Source organism: Penicillium cinerascens (assembly GCF_028974065.1).
Source record: "Penicillium cinerascens strain IBT 15544 chromosome Unknown contig_5_segment0_segment0, whole genome shotgun sequence".
In the NCBI taxonomy this organism is placed as follows: domain Eukaryota; kingdom Fungi; phylum Ascomycota; class Eurotiomycetes; order Eurotiales; family Aspergillaceae; genus Penicillium; species Penicillium cinerascens.
The window spans coordinates 2,025,695-2,046,457 of record NW_026695294.1 but is presented as its reverse complement, the minus strand read 5'-3'; the positions used below and the strand labels follow the sequence as shown (position 1 = coordinate 2,046,457).

The window sequence follows — 20,763 nt, the reverse complement described above, 5'->3', positions numbered from 1 at the left end:
GTAGCTATAGTCCCATCAGCTGTATCCTGGTATTTAAATTGTAAATAATATATCGTTTTGGTGGAAATGTCGCTTATGGGATTTACCTCACTTAAAAATCACTCTCGACTTGACACTCTGATATGTGTTTGTACGCCAACGCGAGATGGTACCGGACTCCACTTTGCGTAAAACGAAATCAATCTAACGCGTTGAGTCATCCGAAGCATCCATCTTCTAATCACTGCCTATCCGCTCGTTGGTTGAAATCTTCTAGTAGAGCGGTGTATGGCATCACGTGATACAATATATATCGTCCCTGGCCCCACACTCCCCGGCTCCTACGCCTTCACTTTATCATCGGTGTTATTGCCAGTAAGTACAATAACAAGCAGTGAGACTTTTAGATCGATCAGACTATTTAATGATATGAAAATGGGACGAAACATATTGTCGCTTAGTCAGCTATTTTGAGTGGTCTGATTGGGTAGAATCAAGTGAGAGCGGGGTTACTCTGCGGCAATGCGCCAAGACATTGTCGTGGGACAAGTTAACCAACTCTCTAGGACACCTAAGAGCTCGCCACGCCCTCGGTTTTCTCCGGAAACTATGCCAATAGGGTTATGAAATGCTATGTTTTTAGTATTCCTCCTTTTTTGCCCTCATATCCTTAAATCGGGGCCCTAGAGGGCCCCAACGTTCTTCATGAACCTAGTAGAGTTTGGACCCGCTCCGGACAAGCAGAAAGGCGCTCTCCGTTCCTCTGGCTCTAACAACTCTCTTTTCATCCAATCAACGACCCTCAATCAGAATACCCAGACTGCATCCCCCAGTCAACCGGGTATATTTCCTAAAAGATACCGTTTTTCGACATAAATGCAGCTCTCTATCTCTTAATGATTCTTTGGAACTTCCTAGAGGCTATATTCGCGATCTCTTGAACCTTTATAGCTATAATGAGATTTCCTATATAGGAAATGATATATGACTAAGCAGGGTCAGGGGGGTACCACGGAACCTGCCCTCGCCGTCGTGAGGTTTCTGCACCAAGCCTTATGATCGTTCCTTCACGTTCTTTCCTATCTCGCCCTGGCTAGGTTCGGCTTCCTGACCCAAGCGGCTTGAGGCGATCTCGTCGCGCCCGTCTATTATCTCTTCACGCCTCTCTTCCACGACGGCGCGCCGGCACCCCCCTAGGCTTCCCGGGGGCCGACGCCGGCACTCTCTTGTCCATCGCCTACCCAAATTATTTACCTTTTCTTAACCCACATCATCTCCCGTCTCCCCGGACGGGCAACCCCGACCCCCGATGCGCGCTCAGACACGTGTAATCCCCGGCCCCACCGTCACCCTCAGCATGGCGGCTCAAGAGTTTAGCCTAGATGGGGCTTTCGAATCCCGTTCAACGCCGGTAATCTATGACCTGACAGGCGACACCGACTCGGAGCCCGAGAATGCCGTGGTAAGCCACCCTCTACTCGTTGCTGCCCCGTTGCTGCCCCGTTCCCCCCCCCCTTCGGCGATCGCACTCGAGCATGTCCATTCTCCGAGAGGCTAGGGCTACTTCGCACAACCAATCGTTCTTGATCTTAGCTGTATCCTGCATTGTTTTCTTAATCCGCAACCTACTGTTTTTGATTTTATCATCCCATTCGCGCATCACTCTCAATTCTATGCACAACACCAGGCCCACACCCACACCGCAGTAGCCTGGGGTGCATAGAATTGGGTACTGACGCGTCCTTCGCGTCCAAAATGGGAGTAATCGCTAATTTGGGATCCTGGCTCCAGCCGAAGATTTCATCTCATAAGGAGGACCGCGCGCCTTTTGTGTCTACTTTGCCGCATCGGCGACCTTCTGCAACATTTCGACTCCCGCAGAAGCGGGATATCGCGAGCAGTTCTGAGGACATTTCGGTTCCATCTCGGCATGGAACGCCAATCACGCAGACGTTTCTGAACCTTAAGGCCACTAGCCAACCCAAGACGCCCAGTCCTACGCCGAGCCTTAAGCGTGGTAATGTCGAAGTTGTCATCCCATCACCGTCTCAGCGTCAACAAAAGCTGTTCAAAACACTCAAACCTGTCGAGCCTCTGCCAAATGGCTTCTCAGATCGTCGATTTCCCATCGAAACCGAAGAAACTGAAAAGGCTGCCAGACGCGCCTATCCCAAGGTTCGCAATGTCGACCGAAGCGTCATCTCCTTTGCCCTGTCTCCGCGGCCCATGCCGCATACGTCGATTACCCCTGTCCAATCCCTGCGCTACGAACTTAATCAAAAGTTGAAGCGCATTAAGGGACCCGAGGTGACATTCGACATGGACGACGAGAAAGTAGCGATGTTGTCTGCCAATTTTGGATTCCTCAATGAGTACAAGCTCCAGGACGGGATCACTCGCGCCGACCCGGGTTTCAACGCGGGATGCACTTGTAGTGGTCCCTGTGATCCTGCATCCTGCGACTGTGTGGAGATGGAAGAGGATTCAGATAATCGGATCTACACATACCATCCTTCTGCCGATGGTCAGATTGTCCTTCGGTCAGACTTCTTGAAAAGAAAACGGCACCCTCGCATCTTAGAGTGCAACGAGGCTTGCGGCTGTCGAGGCAAATGTTGGAACACTGCTGTGCAGCGCGGGCGAAGTGTCAGATTGCAGATCTTTGATACGGGTGGTCGTGGTCTCGGTATGCACCTATAGTTCACCTATCCTGCCCGTCTTCACAAACTCACTATTCCAGGCCTCCGATCCCCCGATCCCATCATTGCTGGTCAATTTATTGACACGTACCTCGGAGAGGTCATCAGCAAGCAAGAAGCCGACGCCCGCGAAAACGTGGATGATAAAAACCAGTCTTACCTATTCACTCTTGACCACAACCGATACGACGGTGACGTGATCGAGATGTACGGCGAAGACTACGATGATTTCTACGTGGTCGATGGGCAGAAATTCGGCTCCCCCACACGGTTTATGAACCACTCGTGCAATCCTAACTGCATAATCGCCCCCGTCTACACCACGAACCACGCCGATCACCTCGTGTACTACCTCGCCTTTTTCGCCCTGCACAATATCCCCGCGGGCACCGAGCTCACATTTGATTACAACCCGAACTGGGATGGCAGCAACAAGATTGACCCGAACGCAGTCAAATGTCTTTGCGGAGAGCCCAACTGCCGTGGGCAGCTGTGGCCCAATGCGCGTAAAAAGGGCCGCAAAGCCTAGACCGCCCATCCTTATGATTTCGCATCACTTTTTTCCGTTGCACCTTGCATACCTGGAGCGCTTGCATTTCCGTTCAACCAGCATACACCGCTACCTATTCTTAGCAATTTCCGCGCTTTTGGCCCAAACGAGCACCACGACACGAATTTTATGCATATGTTTCATTTTAGGGTGAGGGGGCGTCTTTCATGTATCATACAATACCCCACGGCGAATCATCGAAGCATTTATCATTTACCGAGTAGATGGAATACAAAAAGTCATTAAAGTATCGATTGTGTCTCGACTAGAGCGTACATGCCCTCAATCCCCTGTATAGTGAAATAAACGAGCCCGTATGCTGCCCAATAACTCAATCTCTGTACAATCCAGTAACCCTAGCCCCGCAATATTTCCATAAAAAAAAACGCCCCGACTATACATCTTCCAATCCGTTTCAAGGGTAATCAACCGGTTTCAAACCCCACCAAAAAACTCCAAAGTAAGGGAATTCAAAATGCATACAGAAACACAAACAGGAGCAGGCTACGCCCGCCCCTCCATGACCTCGAAAATCCCACCCATGACAAACCGCGGCTGCTGAACAGGCACACCGCGACTATCTCGACTTTCAGCACCAATGCTGCGCGGGCGCTGCGTATGGAAAGCAGGCACCTCCCCCTTCATATCAACGGGGCGGGGTTCCATGAGATCGAGGCCCGCACGCTCGATCGCGTCTTCGTCACAGCGGGACCGCTCCTCGTTCAGGGCCATGTCGACTGCGGAGGGACGGCGGCGCACGAGCATGAGGGAGGATCGCCCGCGAAGCACGGCACAGGGGAGGATGCTGTGACCGTATTGGGCGAAGCCTGATACATCGTGGGCATCCTCCGTTTCACCTATAGGGTGTGTGGAGTGTGGGTAGAAGGAGAGATTGAAGAGGTGGTGTGGTGAACGCCTTAGGGAGGTTGGTGATGAGGGTGGCGAGGTTGTTCGGGAGCTTGGTGAGCTGGAGGAGTCGCTTGTTGGTGGGAGGTTCGAGGTTCGAGAGGGAGAGAATTGAGAGGGGAGTTGGTGATACATTGTTTGGTGGTGGTTGGAATGTGGGCTTTGGTTGTCGAGAGGTCACTCCATGAGGATTGGGTTCTACGAAAAAATGAAAAACCGGCTGGGGAGAACTACTTAAAAGAAGAATTAAGGCCACTGCAAGGACGATACAGGGTTGTCTCAGTTGTAATGATGCGACGCATGCGGATAATGCCATTGTTCCTGGCTTCCCGCATCCGGCAAACCCCCAAACTTTGGGCAACATGGGAGTCGCGGATTCCATGGATCTTACTTTCTCCTTCCGAGAACATTACTTCTTTCCCGACTACCCCTGCATATTCAGATAAACCTAGATAACTACGTGACTACGAGATAACTGCGTGACGCCAGCCCTCGCCGACTGCGGCAGGTCAATAGTTCGGACCCACTTGATTCAGTCTCCCGAGTTCGAAAACGTTTCTATCGATAGTCCATGTACACACCACAATCTATTGACGAGATAAAGGGGGGGGGATAAAGACAATGAAATGGCAGAATCCACGCTGATGCTATGCAAAATGCGCCCGATGCCAGGATCAAGGGGTAGTGTACAGCATGAAACCAGGAACCAAAAGGAATAGGAGAAATTAACCTCGAGATGTCAAATCATGCGAGGATGCAGGAATGAGTGTGCAGGTGATATAGGCAGGAAAAGAATAAGCCAAAAATAAAACAACCCCTCTCTTCTATCATATATCCATGTTCGCGTCTCATCGAGATATCGTACTTCCTCATTAATCGGAGGATCGGTCGCCCGATCGCCGCTGCGTAAAACTGCGCCGGATACTCTCACCCCATGCGGAATTATCAAGGGAGGTCATCACATCCCGTACGCTCATCGTGCTGTTTTGCCGTGAGTGGTCGGTGCCCGCGGGCGATTGGTTACGCTCGCTGGCATCGTCGGAGACGCGCTCGCCGTACATGTGGCGCGGGGTGCGCGACGGGCTGATACTAGACCATTCGGTCGGGGTGCTAGCACCGGACGACCGGCCGACCATGGTGGTATCGATTCGGGGGAGATCGCCATGGCGCGCGGTTGGGCTTGATTCAGCCCGTCGGTGAGAGGTCGACGACGGCGAGAGCATAGGCGTAAATGGTGTATCCGTTTCGGGCTGTGTCTGCGGCGTCATCGTGCCCGTCGGCTGCTCACCCTCGTCGGAGTCTCCAGGATCATCGACGAAGATCTCCGGCACTGTGAACTGCGGGACGTCGGTCATCCGGCCGAACTTCTTGCGGTCAACCGCGCGGCGGAATTGACGTGACCAGTACAGGGTATCGAAGAAGCCGATGACCGTGTTGCGGCGGACGGCTTCCTCCACACGCTGGAGTCGTGCACGGCGACGGAGGAATTCTTCCAGACGTAGACTCTTGCTGTCGCTGATGACGTTGTAATGGGCGATAATCATCAGGCACTGGTGGAAGGAGATGCCGCGCTCCGGGTCCGCGGACACGAGGACCTCCTCGTAGAAGGTGTTTAGTCTCTGGCGCCGCTCTCGGATGGTATTGACCGGGATGCGGTTGATTATACGAGAGAGCTCTTTGATATCGATTCCCTCTGCGAGGTCCACGTCACCTGGGCGTGGCTGCAACGAGGCCAATGAATCCCGCGAGCGTATGGGCAGAGAGGTATGTGATGTGTACACTGACGAACCCATCGAATCTCGTGAGTTAGTCCGACACTGGTCCAAGATGGCGCCGACTGTGAATTCGCCTTCATAAATGCGCATCGCAAACACTCCCGAAAGTTCCTGCAGGTCGAATTAGTTGGCTGGAAATTAAAGGTGAATCGACGGTGACTTACTCCAAGTAACCGTGGGAACGCTTCCTTCGTGATGAAACCAGTTCCGTTGGGGTCGTACGTGGCCCAGGCCTGCTTGAAGCGACGGATCTCCTCACGACTGACGGCGTACAGGCCGCTGCTTCGTTGATAGACGTAGGAGAAGCTCTCGAAAATAAGCGAAACGAACAACGAGACGAAGATGTACATGCTGATGATGTTCCAGGCAATAAACAGAGAGCGAGCCCACGCGGCACCACCGCAGTCGTCGTCAAAGAAGTCGGAATCGTACGTGCAAAGTGGGGGTACCATCGTGGCAAAATCCTCCATAATCTGATTCCATCCCTCTCCACAACTGCAGCGGAAGAGCAAAATCAGAGATTTGGGCACGTCTCGGAAATTCAGGTTGTGAGTTTCCTGCGATCCAAACTTGGTGAGACCGAAGGCTTGGTTCATTGCGATACCAAACACGAGGAACAATACGAACCATGTGGCAACAAGATTGCCAATCGCCGGCAGACTAGCCGCAGCTGTCTTGAAAAGCTGGTCCAGTTGGTTGTTTCGAGGGATTAGGAGAAGTGCGATTGAGACAAGGAAGAGCTTGTTCAGCTCGAGGACGATTTGCGAGCGGTGAAGTGCGATGTCGAGGATGGTCGTGACGAATGCACCGGGGACGGCAAGAACCGAGTATAGATCCCAAGAGCTCCGACTGAACCGATGCCACCCGAGGCCGATCAGTCGAATTAGCACGTTTGCGATGTAGACAAACATGAACAAGAAAAACAAGACAGCTAAGCTTGGTCAGTACAATGGCAAAATATGGGTGAGAGAATCACGGGGGACTTACATCGAATTATCTCCCATAGGCTAGGCTCGGGGTAAAATTCCAGCACCAAAAGGAGCAGATGCACCACAAGAATACCAGTAACAAAGCGGGCCCATCGGCCATGTTTCTTCACGGCGATTCGATAGCACCACAATCGCCACTTCGTACTCTCTTCGTTAAAAGACCGCTTCGAGGGGGAAATCTGTCGAAGCAATTTCCGCAGTTCCAACCACGATCGCTGTTCAGCAGTCAAGAATGCCACGCCGGTTTGTTCCGTGTAGTTGCGCATAAACACAGACACAAACAGCGTCAAAACGAACACAGCACCGAGCAAATTGAAGACGACGAAGAACAGGCCGTTTGCCGGTGCGACGTTATTTTGGGGCTGGATACCTGGCCCGATAATGCTCATAGCACTCTCTTGGACATTAATCCACCCTTCCTGGGACACAATCTGGAAAAGAATGAAGAGAGAGTCGCCGAAATTGTCGAAGTCGTACCACGGGTTGGTTGCAATTCGTGGAGCGAGCACATTCCACATGTAAGGCGAGCTGGCATATTCATTGACACATGCAGTCAAGTTTCCAGAGAAGTTGTTGTCGTTACAGCTGATCATTTGGCCATTGAACAAGTTGACGGCATAGATGGCGAAGGGAATCAAAAAACTCATGGAAACGGCGGCAGCGGCGATAACTTTCCATCCTCCAACGATAATCACCGAATGGAATGTATCCTTGGCGCTGTCGCTGACGTTCAGAAGCCGCAGAGCTCTGAGTGCTTTGAATGCACCAATGGCTCTGGAAACCCCCCAATCCTTCTTAAGGGAGCTACCAACGTTGATCCAAAGAGTGACCAGCACGATCCCATCAATAAAGCCCCAAGAGCTTCGGAAGTAGGCATTCGGAGTCCAGAAGAATCCGTCAGCGATCGTTTTGATGACCGCTTCGATCGTGAAGATCACGGCAAATCCCAAATCAGTGTAGGTGAACCAGTTGCGATCGGTGCGGAAATTGTTTCGTTGGTACAAAGGCGTAGTGATGCAGGCAAGAAGCACCATGGCCACGATAGCTGCGTAAATGAAAGCCGAGAATGAATACCATACCGGTTTGTATGGATCCACGCCCTCGACTCGATGGTTACCTCGTCCTGGGCCGACAATTCTTTGGCAGAAGTTCCGAACCGGATCATGAGGGGAGAACATGAACAGAGCCTTGTTGTAGTTTGGGTGTTTGACAAGATATTCTCGCTGTGCTTGCTTTCGCGCCTCTGCGGCAGATACGACTTCTCTAGCCATGGTCCTGGGATCGAGTTCCTCGTAGCGCGCGGAAAACTGAAGCTTCGAATAGAACGGATTAGGTTCGCGGCCCATAACAAGAGAGGTGACCTTTGTCCATAGCCGTGAAAGCATGCCAGGCTGGACAGTGTCTTGAACTGCTCCATCGGGCATTGCGCTTTGCCGTCGGCGGGCGTCCTGTTCTTGCTCCTGATCTTCTTCCTCTTCGTCGAGGAACTCTCGGACGACGGCGTCCTTCAGCAGCATTTCCAGTGCAGCGGGCCCATGGTCAAGCGGATCCTTGTATCGGTCTGAATCTCGGCCTAGTCGAAAAATCTTTGAGAGCGCAAGATTGCCGTGTTGCGTCGAACCACCGACATGGCGTTGTTCGAGGAATGTCCGCACTTGCTGGAGTCGTTTCTCATCTTCTGACACATCGAAACTTTCCTGGATGACAGCAATGAACATGTTGAGAATGATGAAATTGGCCACAATAAACCACATGATGATGAATGCCGCAGAAATCCATGAGGTCTTGAAAGAAACAGTGTAGGCGGTGACGTTGTAAAGTATGGTCGTCCAGTTTTCGCTAGACAAGATTTGATACATTCCAAGGAATGAATTGTATATATCAGCGAATGTAAATGTGATGGAATTGCCATTAGGATCCTGGGGGGGGATCTGGCTTCGGAAAAGCTGAGTCGCGAAGATAGACACCAGAAACGTCATTAAGAACAGGAAAAAGATGAGGTTAAGAAGACCGACAGCATTGCTGAACACGACCATGATGAGCTTTCTAGTCACGGAAAATGCCAACACGACTCGATAAACTCGAAGAATTTGGAAAAGAGTCATGACACTGTAGGGACGGCCCGATTTCCTGATGGCAGGTATCTGTATGATGCAAGTTACAACCACCAGGAAAAAGTCGAACCAGTTCCGGCGCCTCCGATGAAAAATTCGCCAGTCTGATGCAAACCGCAGAATAATTTCAACAAGAAAAACGAGAGTGACGACGGTCTCCGTGTTGTTGATAAAATCAGCTCGATCCGCTGACATGGTTGAGCTTCTCAGAGCCTGAACAACAAGGTCTAGAACGATAATGCAGACCCAAAGCCACTCTGTCTTATCGTAGAGGCGCTTGAGAGAGCTAACCTTGCGTGTAGCAGTATCATCATCCTCGACAGCATCGATCTTCTGGACAGCGAAAGCACTGCGTTGGCTCTCTTCTCGAATGACCTGGAAAGAATGGGTGATAACTGCAACCAGCAAGTTGACCAGCCACAAGCTCAAAATGACCAGACCGAAGGCGAAGAAAAGCGCCGCCGCAAGGTAGTCACTGTCGGTAGTATAGTACAGCAAATCAGTGAAGGTGTTAGAGCTCATGATGACGAACACAGCCTCCAGCGACTGTAGGATATTGTCAAAGCTCACGGTTCCGTTGTACGGGTTCCCTCCCTCCATGCACAAAGAGCCTTTCGGACAGATGTATCCCTTAGCCTTATGATTATCTGCTGAGGGGACGCCAGATGCGTCAAGCCAAGGCATTTGCTGGCCTGTCACATTGTCCAAGTATCCTCCACAAAATTGGAGTGTGCCATAAGGGTCATTCGAGGTGTAGTTATACTGACCCAGGGGATCGACCCAAACACAGGTCCTGCGGAGACTGGACTTAAAGCTTTGAATGCCCACAATCGCGAAAAGAAGCCAAAAGAAACCAATGAGGAATCCGACGTGGACCAAAAGCGGTGCGGCTCGTTTCAGACTTCGAAGAATAACCTGGAATTGGTGAGTCAGCGATTGAAAGTGATATTGTTGAGGAATGGTGCCATACGGATGTGCCATTCGTCAAGGCGAGAAGACGCAAGATTCGAAGACAGCTTAGCATGCGAAAAATGTACAGCTGCTGCGTCACTTCTTGGCCCCTCAGGGAGAGAACGAACGATATCCAGAAGGAGATAATGGCCACAAAATCCAGTCGATTGAACGAGTGACGAAGAAACGCGCGGTGGGCGAGTCTCACGCGGCGTTTCTGAAGCGGGTCATTCAAGAGTTCACCGTCCAGCGTGTTCATCCCAGTGAAAGTCCGCAAAATCGAGGACTGTGGTTCCTGTGGCAGAAACGAAACTTTTTTGGCAGTCATCTGTCGGTGGGGAGTAATAAGGTTCCTGCCCTTTTCGGCTATTGCTTTCCTGATGCCCAGGGAGCGATTGAGCGTACTGTACTCCTCCGGGTTAAACATGAACCCAGATACCAAGATCTTCGTCGCAATTTCAAGGGTATATATGACGAAAATAATGAAAAAAACCCAATCCAGGGGGTTGTGGCCCCATTGGACGGCCAATGGTCGGTCAAAGACGGATTTTGCAGATTCTACAATCAGCAAGATGGTCTGGACAATAATAATGGCCAAAATGAAGGGCTCCATGAAAGGATGGACTAGAATGTCACACAACCAAAGGCGAAATGGGTGATTCGGTCCGAGAATGCCAAGGGACCGGCCTCTGAACGGGTTATTTCTATACTTCCACATGTTCTTGGATGCCCGCTTCTCTCTGGGCGGTAACTCGGGTGTAGGATCATGTGCATAGTCGGCCATTGCAGGCAAGATTGGAGGACCGTCTAGCCGTGCACTTTTGTGGTGCTCCTCCCTCTCGATCGATTGTTGAACGACTTCCGGCTCATTACTGAGGTTGACCACACGTTGCGACATAGATTTCACCATCGAGCTAGCTCTCTGTAGAGCCCCACCGGACGCCGAGGGTGACAGAGACCGAGACCGGGCACTGCTTCCAATACTTCGTGAACGGCCCTCCTCGATATGTGGAAGGTCATCACCTAGCCGGGAAGAGTGGGTTCTACTTTCACTATTTCGTTGTTCCTCCGGCCCAGCCGCGCCACTGATCGGTTGAAGATATTGAGGGTCGGTCAAGCGTGCAGTGTCATCTTCGGCCTCAGCTTGAGGAGCGTAATTATGTTCGTGGGAGGGGTACGTGTCCAAGGGTACATTGTCGAGATCGGACTCGGCATCGTCGAAGTCGTGCATGGCCGAAGGGCCTGTTAATGATGCCCTTGAGCGCGGCTCATCAAAGCTGATACCAAAGGACATCGCCTGCGCGAGGGCTCCCAGGTCATTTGAGGCCACTTCCTCCTCGGCCCGTGAGGGACGAAAAGGATTCCTGCCCGCAGAGCCTGAATCGACCGGCGAGTCCTCTGCGACACTCTGGTATTGCATCCGCGACCTTCTCCTCATTATCGACCGGCGTGAGAAGATCCCACTGGACGCGCTGTTGGCACGACCTCGACCGCGTTCGTCGGCGGGGGAATCATCGGGTCTGGAGAGATCCTGAAGGGGGATCTGGGTATTTGAGGGGCTATCATCGTGGCCACGGCTGTGGTTATTCGGCGCCATCGTCTGGCAGTATTAATTATTATCGAATCGCAGACATCGCAGGCCGTGACGGGGGTCAATAGCCGGGGTGCCGCGACAGGTGGGCGTTGGGAGATCGAAGATCGTCAGGGGGGATGAGGGAGTGGTAAGTAGAATAGAAATGACCTAAGACGACGGGGACATGTCGCAATGGCCAGGCACAATGGAACCAAGGAAAGAGATGAAGGATGTTGAGGCCAAAATCAGAATCAAAGAGGAGCCGGTCGCAAGTCCACGGAGCGGCATGTGGTGATTGGCCCACAATTCGCGATACTGGGATATATCGTGTTTTTGGTTGGTTTTTGGCCGATCGAGTGTGGCTAGTGCTTTTTCGCTCTCGCCTCAGTTTACGTAGCATTCGGTTCACTTGGCGACCGTGTCTGGACTACTGGGAAATTACTACCGATCCTACTCCGTACACGGTGTTCCTAACTATAGTTACTCGTAGACGCTGACGAAGCCTCGCAAAACAGTGGTGGCTGGTGGGGCTGTTACCAAAAATAGTTAATATGGCCTTAAAACTAATCTGTCTCCATCGCACCCGACTGGTCCTTCTTGACATGTTGCCGGACGCCCTCTAGGAACGCTTCAACTGCTTCGCCTCCACCTAGGGGCACACCTCCTCGGCGCATGAATCCTCCGTTGGCCACGGGTACCTGCAGGGCTTCGCTGATGCTGGGCAGCCCTCCGTCTCGGAGAGCAACGGTCAGGCTGGCAAGGCTTTGCATGAATTGGGGGGATCGGAGCACTTTGCGGAGAATATCTTTTTTCTGGGGCAGATCGAGTGACAGAAGGGCCGCTTGGGCCAATTCAGGGTCCGTGTCAGCTTCCGCAGCCTCGGCATTTCCCTGGGCCAGCAGGAGCAGAGCTGGCGGTAAGAAACTCAACAGGTGGTCGGCAGTAGTTGCGTCTAGAGACTCGATAAATGGCAGCGTCGTTGGGGGAGGAAGAAGGTCTTGGAGGGTGGTAGATGGTCGTTCAGGGTCCTGGGACTGGGACTGGGACTGGGACTGGCCCTGACTGCCACCCAGAGACTTCAAGAAGTCCTGAACTACCGACGATGGATCTCCTGCACCGGCTCTAGAAAGAAGGAAACACATTAGAATTTCATGGCTCGGAGCAAAATAGACAGGGTTATGTACCTACGCTCGTCCACCGTCTGCTCCACCCTCTCTCGATTCCTGGCCCTCCTCACGAACGTCACCCCCCGTTGCGTCTGGGCCCGCTCCACCACTGCTTCCCCCATGGTTATGACTGGGATCATGGTCGGTACCTTCCACATCCTCCATCGTCTCGTCATCGTCGCCACCGGAGGGTCGGCGGGGGAGGTTGGCGATCTCATGCTCCACATCCACATCCTCGCCCTGCAACAGAACATCGACAATCTCTCCCAGTTTGAGATCCCGGGGGCTGAACCAACTAGGGTCGCCACTCTCGTGCTGGGACTGGGACTGCATCCAGAACAGATACCGCTGGGAGCTGGACGAGAACTTCAAGACAAAGATACGGCCATTTGTAGCGTCCTTGCCGGCAGGTTTGTAGGGGTGAAGCTTCCATCTGACGGAATCATAACCAGATCGAGCTCGGGCTCGTCGAGAGATGCACTGCGGGGGCGCCAGCAAAAGTGCACAAGATCATCTTCGGAGTAGAGGTAAACGTAGCCGGGGGTCGGCTTTGGCTTCACGGATGGAGGATCGACGGAGTCCTAGATCCAACGCGTCAGTAAATTACCAAAAGCTCAAAGCGTTTGAGAAGTGATGTGGTAGAAGGGTAATTGATCTTTGAGGACCGAGTGCGGCACGTACATTGAAATCGCAGATGCCTGCTTTGAAGGTGATGATGGGAGCTATCGACATGGCGGAACGAATTGGCTGTGACAAGGCCAACGAGTGTAGAGAAATGGTTAGGTAAATCGAGCCACGCCCGATGAATGGCAAAGGTTGGAGATGAAGATGATGGGCAGGACTGCGAAGAGAAGCTTCAGGATACGTCAGTTCCTGGTTGTTTGTCCAGAACAGCTGACTTGCGCCGGGTGCTCCTGCAGCCGGCCCTAGTTCAGGCCTTTATTTCAAGGCATCAGTCCATCCACGTCGGACACGTGGTGATTACGTGACTCACGACGCGAGGTTCGGTGACCTGCGATCTGATATTTCTCTGTTTTTCTCTTAAATTATCCGCTTGATTTCAGCTCTCAGGCCTGCCCGTCTCTTTTACCCCTCTTTTGAATGCGAACCGATATGACCAACATCGGAGAAAAGGTTGTTTTCCACCTATAAATATAGCTCCATAAACCAGATTGAATGAACAACAGCTTTCAACCTTAATTATCCTCTCACTACCCTTATCCCTCATAGGGACAGATCAGGGAGCGTCTTTTTCCTGTTTTTTTTCTTTCAACGCCTAAGCAGATAGCCCTTTCTGTTTAGGTGAACAGATTAGCTAGTACGCTGCCGTCTTAGCTACTCATCCACGTCATCTCTTCGTGTTCAGTAAGCCCGCTAACCCACGGAGGTCCCGGCAGCCCTGCCGTGTAGGGACCTAACATCCCCGAAAGGCATCTCTCCTGGTTTGCTAGAACGCCACAGTATTAGCAGCCAATCGGCAGCACCTATCAGGATTAGCTAGCACGCCGCAGTGTCAGCCGAATCAGCTGAGCTGACCTCCAGAGGTCTAGGCAGCCCTGCTGCGTAGGGACCCCGCGACGGATTACCAGCGCTGTAGCTAGTCTAATCCAAAGTGGCTTTAAGTTAGCAGTTCCCTAAACCTACCGTCCGACGCCAAGATTCATTCTTCATTCATCAATCAGTAATTCTTCTCAATGGCACCTCTAAACATCATCATCTGCGGTGGCGGTTGCGCGGGGCCTGCACTTGCTTACTGGCTTTCCCGTAGTGGCCATCAAGTCACCATCGTCGAACGCTTCCCAGCTCTCAGGGCCACGGGAGCCCAGATTGATCTCCGTGGCCAGGGCATTGAGGCGGCAAAACGCATGGGGCTCTTGGATACGATCCGTGGCAAGCTCGTCGATGAAGATGGCTTTGCCATAGTCGACTCGCAAGGCAAGGTCAGGGCAACTGTTATGGCCAACAAATCCGGAAAGGGTGCCCAGTCTCTCACATCCGAGTATGAAATTATGCGCGGTGATCTTGTGCGCATTCTATACGACGCGACAAAGGATAAAGTGAAGTATATATTCGACACATCGGTTGATCGTTTCGAACAAGATGAGCAAAAAGTCACTGCATACTTCTCCGATGGCTCATCCGACACATTTGATCTTCTCGTTGGAGCAGACGGCCAGGGATCGCGCGTTCGGAAAGCCATTCTGCCCCCTGGTTCTCCGGATCCTTATCGTCAGTTGGGGTTCCACGCCGCCTACTGGTTTATTCCGCGCAACGAGACTGATACCAATCTCAGCTACACATACCAGAGCCCTGGAGGTCGAATGATTATGCGCCGAAGTCACAGTCCAACAGAAACACAAATATACTTTTTCCTCAGAGACGACGCTCTTGAATTTTCGAGCATTCATAGGGGTTCGGTGGAACAACAAAAGGAATTCTGGACCCAAAAGTTCCGTGGCGCTGGATGGGAAACAGACCGGTTCTTAGAAGGCATGAAGACGACAAACAACTGGTACTGCCAGGAAGTTGTCCAGGTACAAACGGATACATGGCACAGAGGCCGGGTCGTTCTTTTGGGAGATGCTGCTCACTGCCCTTCTCCCTTCAGCGGCATGGGTACTACTGCCGGACTTGTCGGTGCTTACATTTTGGCTGGTGAGATCAATCGAAACACTGAGAATCTCTCCCAGGCTTTTGCAAATTATGACAAGACCCTTCGGACATTTGTGGATGAGGTACAGAATGTGAAGCCTGCCTTGTTGAGACTGGGAATGCCGTTGACATGGTGGGGAGTCGCTATTCTACATTTCATCTTTGGACTTGCGTGTTTCCTCCGCCTCCCCGATTTGATATCAAGATTTTCAAAGGAGAGAGATGGGGACTGGAAATTACCCGAGTATTCTGAACTAGAATATTCTAGGGAATAGACGAACAACTTATACTACGAGGCTAGTGAAAGAGAGAAATACCACTTATACACACTTCACTCAAACAGTTAGTGTTTCTATTTGAAGGTTTGCGTTGGTGTGTGCCACTTTAAAATCCCTAGAAATGCGCAGAGATGCGCTTTGCAAGAGACTAGAGAAGTGGTCTTACAGAAACGTCCGTCTCTGTTTGGGTGACCAGTTACGGTCCAGAAAATTGTGAGGGCAATCTAGACCCACCGGGTACCCGGTCAGGTACCAAGGCATCAAGCGTGGCGGGTGGCTGACTCAGATCGGTTCGGCTAACATGTATCACGTGAGATAGGGCTTGTTCTTCCCACAAACCCTCTAACTGTACTCCACTCGCAAGTCCGCACATCAACCTCAACACCCAACCACCAACCCGACCACCACCTACACCATCTTCGTCGCAGCCACCATGTCGGACGCTACTGTTGGCCAGACGAAGCAGTTTGGAAAGGGCCAGCGGACTGTGCCGCACCCGGCCCAGAAGGCCCAGAAGTGGTACCCCGTGGACGACGAGTCGCAGCCCAAGAAGGTCAGCATACATCCCGACAAATGACTCAGGTTTCGCGAAGGATACGGACATGCGTTTATTCGCTTAGATGAATGCGACAATTGGCGCCGGATCTGTTGTATTGAGTCGAATATGCACGATGTGTGACATTCAATTCAGCCAACATGACCGATGGCAGTTGATGAATTTGAGATAGGCTTTTGTGGCCTCGCAACAATCATTGCATTCATCTGAGCGAGTCAACTATGCTGCGGATTCTGGAAACTGCGAAATCACCACACGTTCGCCAACCGAGTTGCTAACATGGATTTGTGCGTACAGGTTCGCAAGACTCTGCGTCCCACTAAGCTCCGCGAGAGCCTCCAGCCCGGTACCGTTCTGATCCTCCTCGCTGGCCGTTTCCGTGGCAAGCGTGTCGTCCTCCTCAAGCACCTCGACCAGGGTGTTCTCCTCGTCACCGGCCCCTTCAAGATCAACGGTGTCCCCATCCGCCGTGTCAACTCCCGCTACGTGATCGCCACCTCCAAGCGCATCGACATTGCCGGTGTCGACTCCAAGACTCTGGAGAAGATCTCTGCCGCCGACTACTTCACCAAGGAGAAGAAGGCTGAGAAGAAGTCCGAGGAGGCTTTCTTCAAGCAGGGCGAGAAGCCCCAGGTGCGTTTTGAGCCATCATTTCAAGTATACGAAACCAGTCATAATTAACGTGCATTTTTGCGTCAACAGAAGAAGCAGGTTGCTAGCGCCCGTGCCACCGACCAGAAGGCCATCGACCAGTCCATCCTGGGCTCCATCAAGAAGGAGGAGTTCCTGAGCAGCTACCTCTCCACCACTTTCAGCCTCCGCAACGGCGACAAGCCCCACGAGATGAAGTGGTAAAAAAGTGCGCTGCGGCGGCCGCGGGTTCGGTAGATAGTTTGGGAGGACTCATCTTTCAACGAGGGGCGGCTCGATTGCAAATTGGCACCCTTTCGCAGTGATGGAGGAGCGGCTCATGAATCATGTAACTCAGTATGGGATCGGTTAATTCGGACACTCGGCTGTTGTTTCTCTTTCAAACACACTCCCCCTCTTTCACGCGTGGCGCCGGTTCAGCATGACTCCCTTCTCTTCGTCGGAGAAGGGGGGACCAGCCGTGATGTGATGAAAGACTTCTTACAAAAAAAGATTAAAAAATACCTCACTCCAGCAGCCCTGCTGGATTCTCTTCATGTTTAGTACGACATACACCTCCCATTTCCAGGTTCAGGCGGCAATCCAAAAAATTGGGTACTCTTTATAAATATCTCCTTTTCGTGTAATTGAACTCTAGACTCTATTAGATCTACCTAAACAGAGATCAGATTTGATCAGTCCTAAGTTTTAGTGGGCATCCCCATTGTGCGGCAACGACGTAATCGGTCCTGGGTTGGAATGCTTGGGAATATATATCTCCGCAATATGTGAATTTCCACCAAGCTTTAGCCATCCACATTGACAAGAATAGACAAGGATTACTTTAAATAGACAGATCCAAACGCCATCAATCATACAGTCATTCAAGCATGGCCGTTTCTGCGGGTACGTGCAGGCATGTTTCTCCGCAAGGTTCCCTCCCTAATCTTCCGCTTCGAAGACTCCAATGCCTTCCTTACTTTATCTTCAATCTCATGCTCTTCAATCTCATGCTCTTCAATCTCACTAGCCAAATCATCCTCAAAATCCCTATCACCATCAGTGGTACCACAGATCCAATCCAAAAGACCCCAGGTCCCAAAGTTCCCCACTCCACCGTCGATCAAATGCGTATCGGTACGGCGCGCAATCCCACCCAAGAAGAAGCTGGTCGGCATGATCGTGTACCCTGAATACGCAAAAGTCTCCTCAATCGAGATACTCCCCAGAAAGAGCAGGAAAGTGAGCATGTGGAAACGGAACAGCATAGCCGGCAAGTAGGTCGGAAGGAATTTGTGCACCAAGTAAGCGAGCGGGTGGTCGTAATGCGCGGTAAGCGGGAAAGGCGCATTAAGCTGGTGGTACCAGTTGTTATGGTACTTGGCGAGGATATTCTTCGAGTGCAGGACGTAGCGGTGTAGGACGAAGGTGAGGATCTAGGAACGGGCAGATGTTAGCAAACTTGACAATGTCGATTACCCGCGCGATCGGCTTCTTACCTCTCGGACCAAAAGCCCGAAGAACATGTCCTTGACCATACCCCAAGGCATTGGGAGCCTCATGGACACTTTGATCGCGCTGCGCACGCCGAGCCCGCGGACCAGCAGGGACTCAATCGCTGACTGCGCGGCAATGCTGAGGCAGATGTTGAAAAACGCCCATCCTGCGACCTTGAACTGCTTTACCCGGAGTGTATGTCGCTTCCTGCCTCCAGGGAGGCCAGCTTCACCTTGCGCCTTGACAGCGATCGCAGTGCTCGGGATGAGGATGTCGAAGAGGAAGAAGATGAGGGACGGCAGCGCATAAAACAGTAATCGCACGGCAGCCGAGCCGAAGAGCTCTACTCGGAGCGGAGAGTGGGACAGCACCAGGGTGGTCCATGTCATGTAAAAGAAGAGGAGATTGAGACTCGTGCCGTAGGACGTGATGGCGGGTACGAACAAGAGGGACAGGAAGGGAATCGAGAAGAGCGCGTCCATTGCGTCGGTCTGTAGCAAGTACCCGAGCGACACTACGGAAGAAGGTGGGTGCAATAGAGAGATTATTCTGCAAGCTAGGTCGGATATTTAGCGACTGGCAGGTTGTCAGCGCATCTTCAAGGGAAATATGACCGAGGATTAGATTGCAACTCGTCAGCGGCGGACAGCAAGAAATTAAAATTGGGGGATCAACAGCACTACGTCACCGCCCGCATTCCCGACACCCCAGAATCACATTTCTAGGGGGGTAGGGGGGGGGGGGGGTCGGAGGGGCATTGGTTTTTGAAGGAATGGATCAATTCAAATTACGAAATACGAATAACAGTTACTCTGGTTAAGCGCGAAGGCCCCATGGGCGAAACGAAAATGCCACACGGGCAACATGCAACGAGTAACATGCAGGGTTTAGTACAAACGCAAGAGAAAAATGCATTTAGGGGGTGGTCTCAGGGACCGGGGTTTACGGGGAGTCCGTTGGTCTTTCCCCAGTTGAATGCCTTGTTGCGAAGGTCTGGAATGACTTGGAGGAACACCAGATTGCTGAGCCAGCTGAGCAAGGTGTCTCCGATAATGGCGTTTCGGGGACTCGGTCCAAGAGCAGAAGCCTTCATGACGTGACCAAGGAACATGGTAGTGATCAGGTATTCGCCGCGTTCCAGTGCACTGATGGCGATTCGGGCCACCTCCTCGGGCGTTTGAGGTTTGTCGGCCTCCTCGAGCTTCTTGGTCAGTTCGGGCTTGAGCTTCTGCTCGTTGTCAAATCCGGGGCTGAGAATGCCCATGGGGAAGACCGTGTGAATCTTGATATCGGCAGCTGGGGCTGAGTTACGGTGTCGCTGAGTGTAGGCTCCATTGTACATCTCAATCTCCTGGGAGAGTGTGTCAGACAAGGAGCGAATGGCAGCCTTGGCAGGTGAATAAGGCGCGTAGCCAGCAATGGGAGTAAAGGCAAGAATGGAGCAGGTGAAGATGAGGTGTCGACGTGGGTTCATCATCTGCGCACTCGGGGTGATGGGAGCTAGCCAGTTGCGAAGGGTGGCGTGTGCCATGTTGGCAGCAGTCCAGTAAACAGTGTCCATTTGCTGCTTTTGGACTGAAATGGGCACTTCGGTGAAGAATCCAGGGTGGCAGAAGCCAGCACAGCACCAGACAATATCAGGGGCAGATCCCTCGTTCCAGGCAGTGACTTCATCGACCACACGATCACACTCGTTGGCAAAAGTGAGATCAGCACTGATGTAGAAGAAACGTTGCTTCTTCGAGTTGAGAGCCTTGGCCTGAGCATGTGTAAGCAGAATGAACGCGGGGAACAGAGGGAAACATTCGAACCTTCATCTCTTCAACGGTGCTTTGGAGCTTGGAAAGAGTACGAGCAACGACCACGACATGAGCGCCTTTGCCAGCAAGCTGAAGAGCGACAGCCCGGCCCATGCCATCAGAGCCACCAGTGATAAGGACAGTCTAGGAGAAAAGCGTTAGTTGCAATGCCTTCAAGAGACAGAGACTGGGGCATTTCGCTTACTCGACCCTCGACGGGGAACTCGTTTCGTCGACCGAATCCGAACATCTGGGTAAGCGTATACGCGATGACAGTGCAGACCAGTACGGATACTCCCAAGCCCGGGGTGGTACTGAGATAAGAGGGGATGAACGAAGGACTGTAAGGCATAAGAAAGAAGGGAAAAGAGGACAATGGAGAAGAATCGGGGTGAATGGGGTGCGACTGCCGTTCGACTGTTATTTGATGTTGGAAGAGGACGATGAGGGATGATGACCTTTACCGGCCGGAACACGGTTACCGTACCAGGTGCACACAATCAGATAATTTAACCGTATGAGCAATACCACGCCAGCAAACAGGACAAACATCGAGTTTTGCTGCCGCAGCCCGCGAGGCGGTGAGCGCGGACCAAAAAATTAATTTGTCGCAGTTGATGAGCTTGAAGTAAACCAGCTACACAACTTT

The 20,763-nt window shown here is 52.0% G+C and overlaps 8 protein-coding genes across 8 annotated transcripts; 3 read left to right on the top strand and 5 right to left on the bottom strand.

Annotated features, from left to right (window-relative positions):
- Window positions 1-1,288: 1,288 nt before the first annotated feature.
- Window positions 1,289-3,207, top strand: clrD (uncharacterized protein; the record flags this gene model as incomplete). Its single annotated transcript, XM_058452288.1, has 3 exons — window positions 1,289-1,441; window positions 1,771-2,665; window positions 2,720-3,207. 3 exons carry the CDS (start codon window positions 1,289-1,291, stop codon window positions 3,205-3,207), a joined length of 1,536 nt encoding a protein of 511 aa, XP_058308826.1.
- Window positions 3,208-3,732: 525 nt separating this feature from the next.
- On the bottom strand, window positions 3,733-4,269 carry N7498_005225 (uncharacterized protein; the record flags this gene model as incomplete). Its single annotated transcript, XM_058452287.1, has 1 exon — window positions 3,733-4,269. The coding sequence occupies one exon, from the start codon at window positions 4,267-4,269 to the stop codon at window positions 3,733-3,735; it is 537 nt and encodes a 178-aa protein (XP_058308825.1).
- A 737-nt stretch (window positions 4,270-5,006) lies between these two features.
- cch1 (calcium channel protein CCH1) lies at window positions 5,007-11,560 on the bottom strand (the record flags this gene model as incomplete). The annotated part of the gene is made up of 4 exons (XM_058452286.1): window positions 5,007-6,020; window positions 6,074-6,840; window positions 6,897-9,927; window positions 9,983-11,560. 4 exons carry the CDS (start codon window positions 11,558-11,560, stop codon window positions 5,007-5,009), a joined length of 6,390 nt encoding a protein of 2,129 aa, XP_058308824.1.
- Window positions 11,561-12,099: 539 nt separating this feature from the next.
- N7498_005223 (uncharacterized protein) lies at window positions 12,100-13,434 on the bottom strand (the record flags this gene model as incomplete). Its single annotated transcript, XM_058452285.1, has 4 exons — window positions 12,100-12,658; window positions 12,725-13,057; window positions 13,141-13,283; window positions 13,384-13,434. 4 exons carry the CDS (start codon window positions 13,432-13,434, stop codon window positions 12,100-12,102), a joined length of 1,086 nt encoding a protein of 361 aa, XP_058308823.1.
- A 962-nt stretch (window positions 13,435-14,396) lies between these two features.
- N7498_005222 (FAD/NAD(P)-binding domain-containing protein) lies at window positions 14,397-15,629 on the top strand (the record flags this gene model as incomplete). The annotated part of the gene is made up of 1 exon (XM_058452284.1): window positions 14,397-15,629. One exon carries the CDS (start codon window positions 14,397-14,399, stop codon window positions 15,627-15,629), a length of 1,233 nt encoding a protein of 410 aa, XP_058308822.1.
- A 368-nt stretch (window positions 15,630-15,997) lies between these two features.
- Window positions 15,998-17,471, top strand: N7498_005221 (60S ribosomal protein eL6). The gene is made up of 3 exons (XM_058452283.1): window positions 15,998-16,185; window positions 16,486-16,821; window positions 16,891-17,471. The coding sequence occupies exons 1-3, from the start codon at window positions 16,066-16,068 to the stop codon at window positions 17,041-17,043; spliced, it is 609 nt and encodes a 202-aa protein (XP_058308821.1). The 5' UTR covers window positions 15,998-16,065; the 3' UTR covers window positions 17,044-17,471.
- Window positions 17,472-17,702: 231 nt separating this feature from the next.
- N7498_005220 (sterol desaturase family protein) lies at window positions 17,703-18,797 on the bottom strand (the record flags this gene model as incomplete). The annotated part of the gene is made up of 2 exons (XM_058452282.1): window positions 17,703-18,254; window positions 18,318-18,797. 2 exons carry the CDS (start codon window positions 18,795-18,797, stop codon window positions 17,703-17,705), a joined length of 1,032 nt encoding a protein of 343 aa, XP_058308820.1.
- Window positions 18,798-19,243: 446 nt separating this feature from the next.
- On the bottom strand, window positions 19,244-20,364 carry ksrA (3-dehydrosphinganine reductase; the record flags this gene model as incomplete). The annotated part of the gene is made up of 3 exons (XM_058452281.1): window positions 19,244-20,074; window positions 20,127-20,258; window positions 20,320-20,364. The coding sequence occupies 3 exons, from the start codon at window positions 20,362-20,364 to the stop codon at window positions 19,244-19,246; spliced, it is 1,008 nt and encodes a 335-aa protein (XP_058308819.1).
- Between the last annotated feature and the right edge of the window lie 399 nt (window positions 20,365-20,763).

What these genes read in the sequence shown, in the direction of transcription:
- N7498_005221 (XM_058452283.1), top strand. Translation starts at nt 16,066, where the DNA reads ATGTCGGACGCTACTGTTGGCCAGACGAAGCAGTTTGGAAAGGGCCAG. An exon ending in ACGAGTCGCAGCCCAAGAAG is followed by an intron (nt 16,186 to 16,485) that starts GTCAGCATACAT and finishes TTGTGCGTACAG; the next exon opens with GTTCGCAAGACTCTGCGTCC. An exon ending in AGCAGGGCGAGAAGCCCCAG is followed by an intron (nt 16,822 to 16,890) that starts GTGCGTTTTGAG and finishes TTGCGTCAACAG; the next exon opens with AAGAAGCAGGTTGCTAGCGC.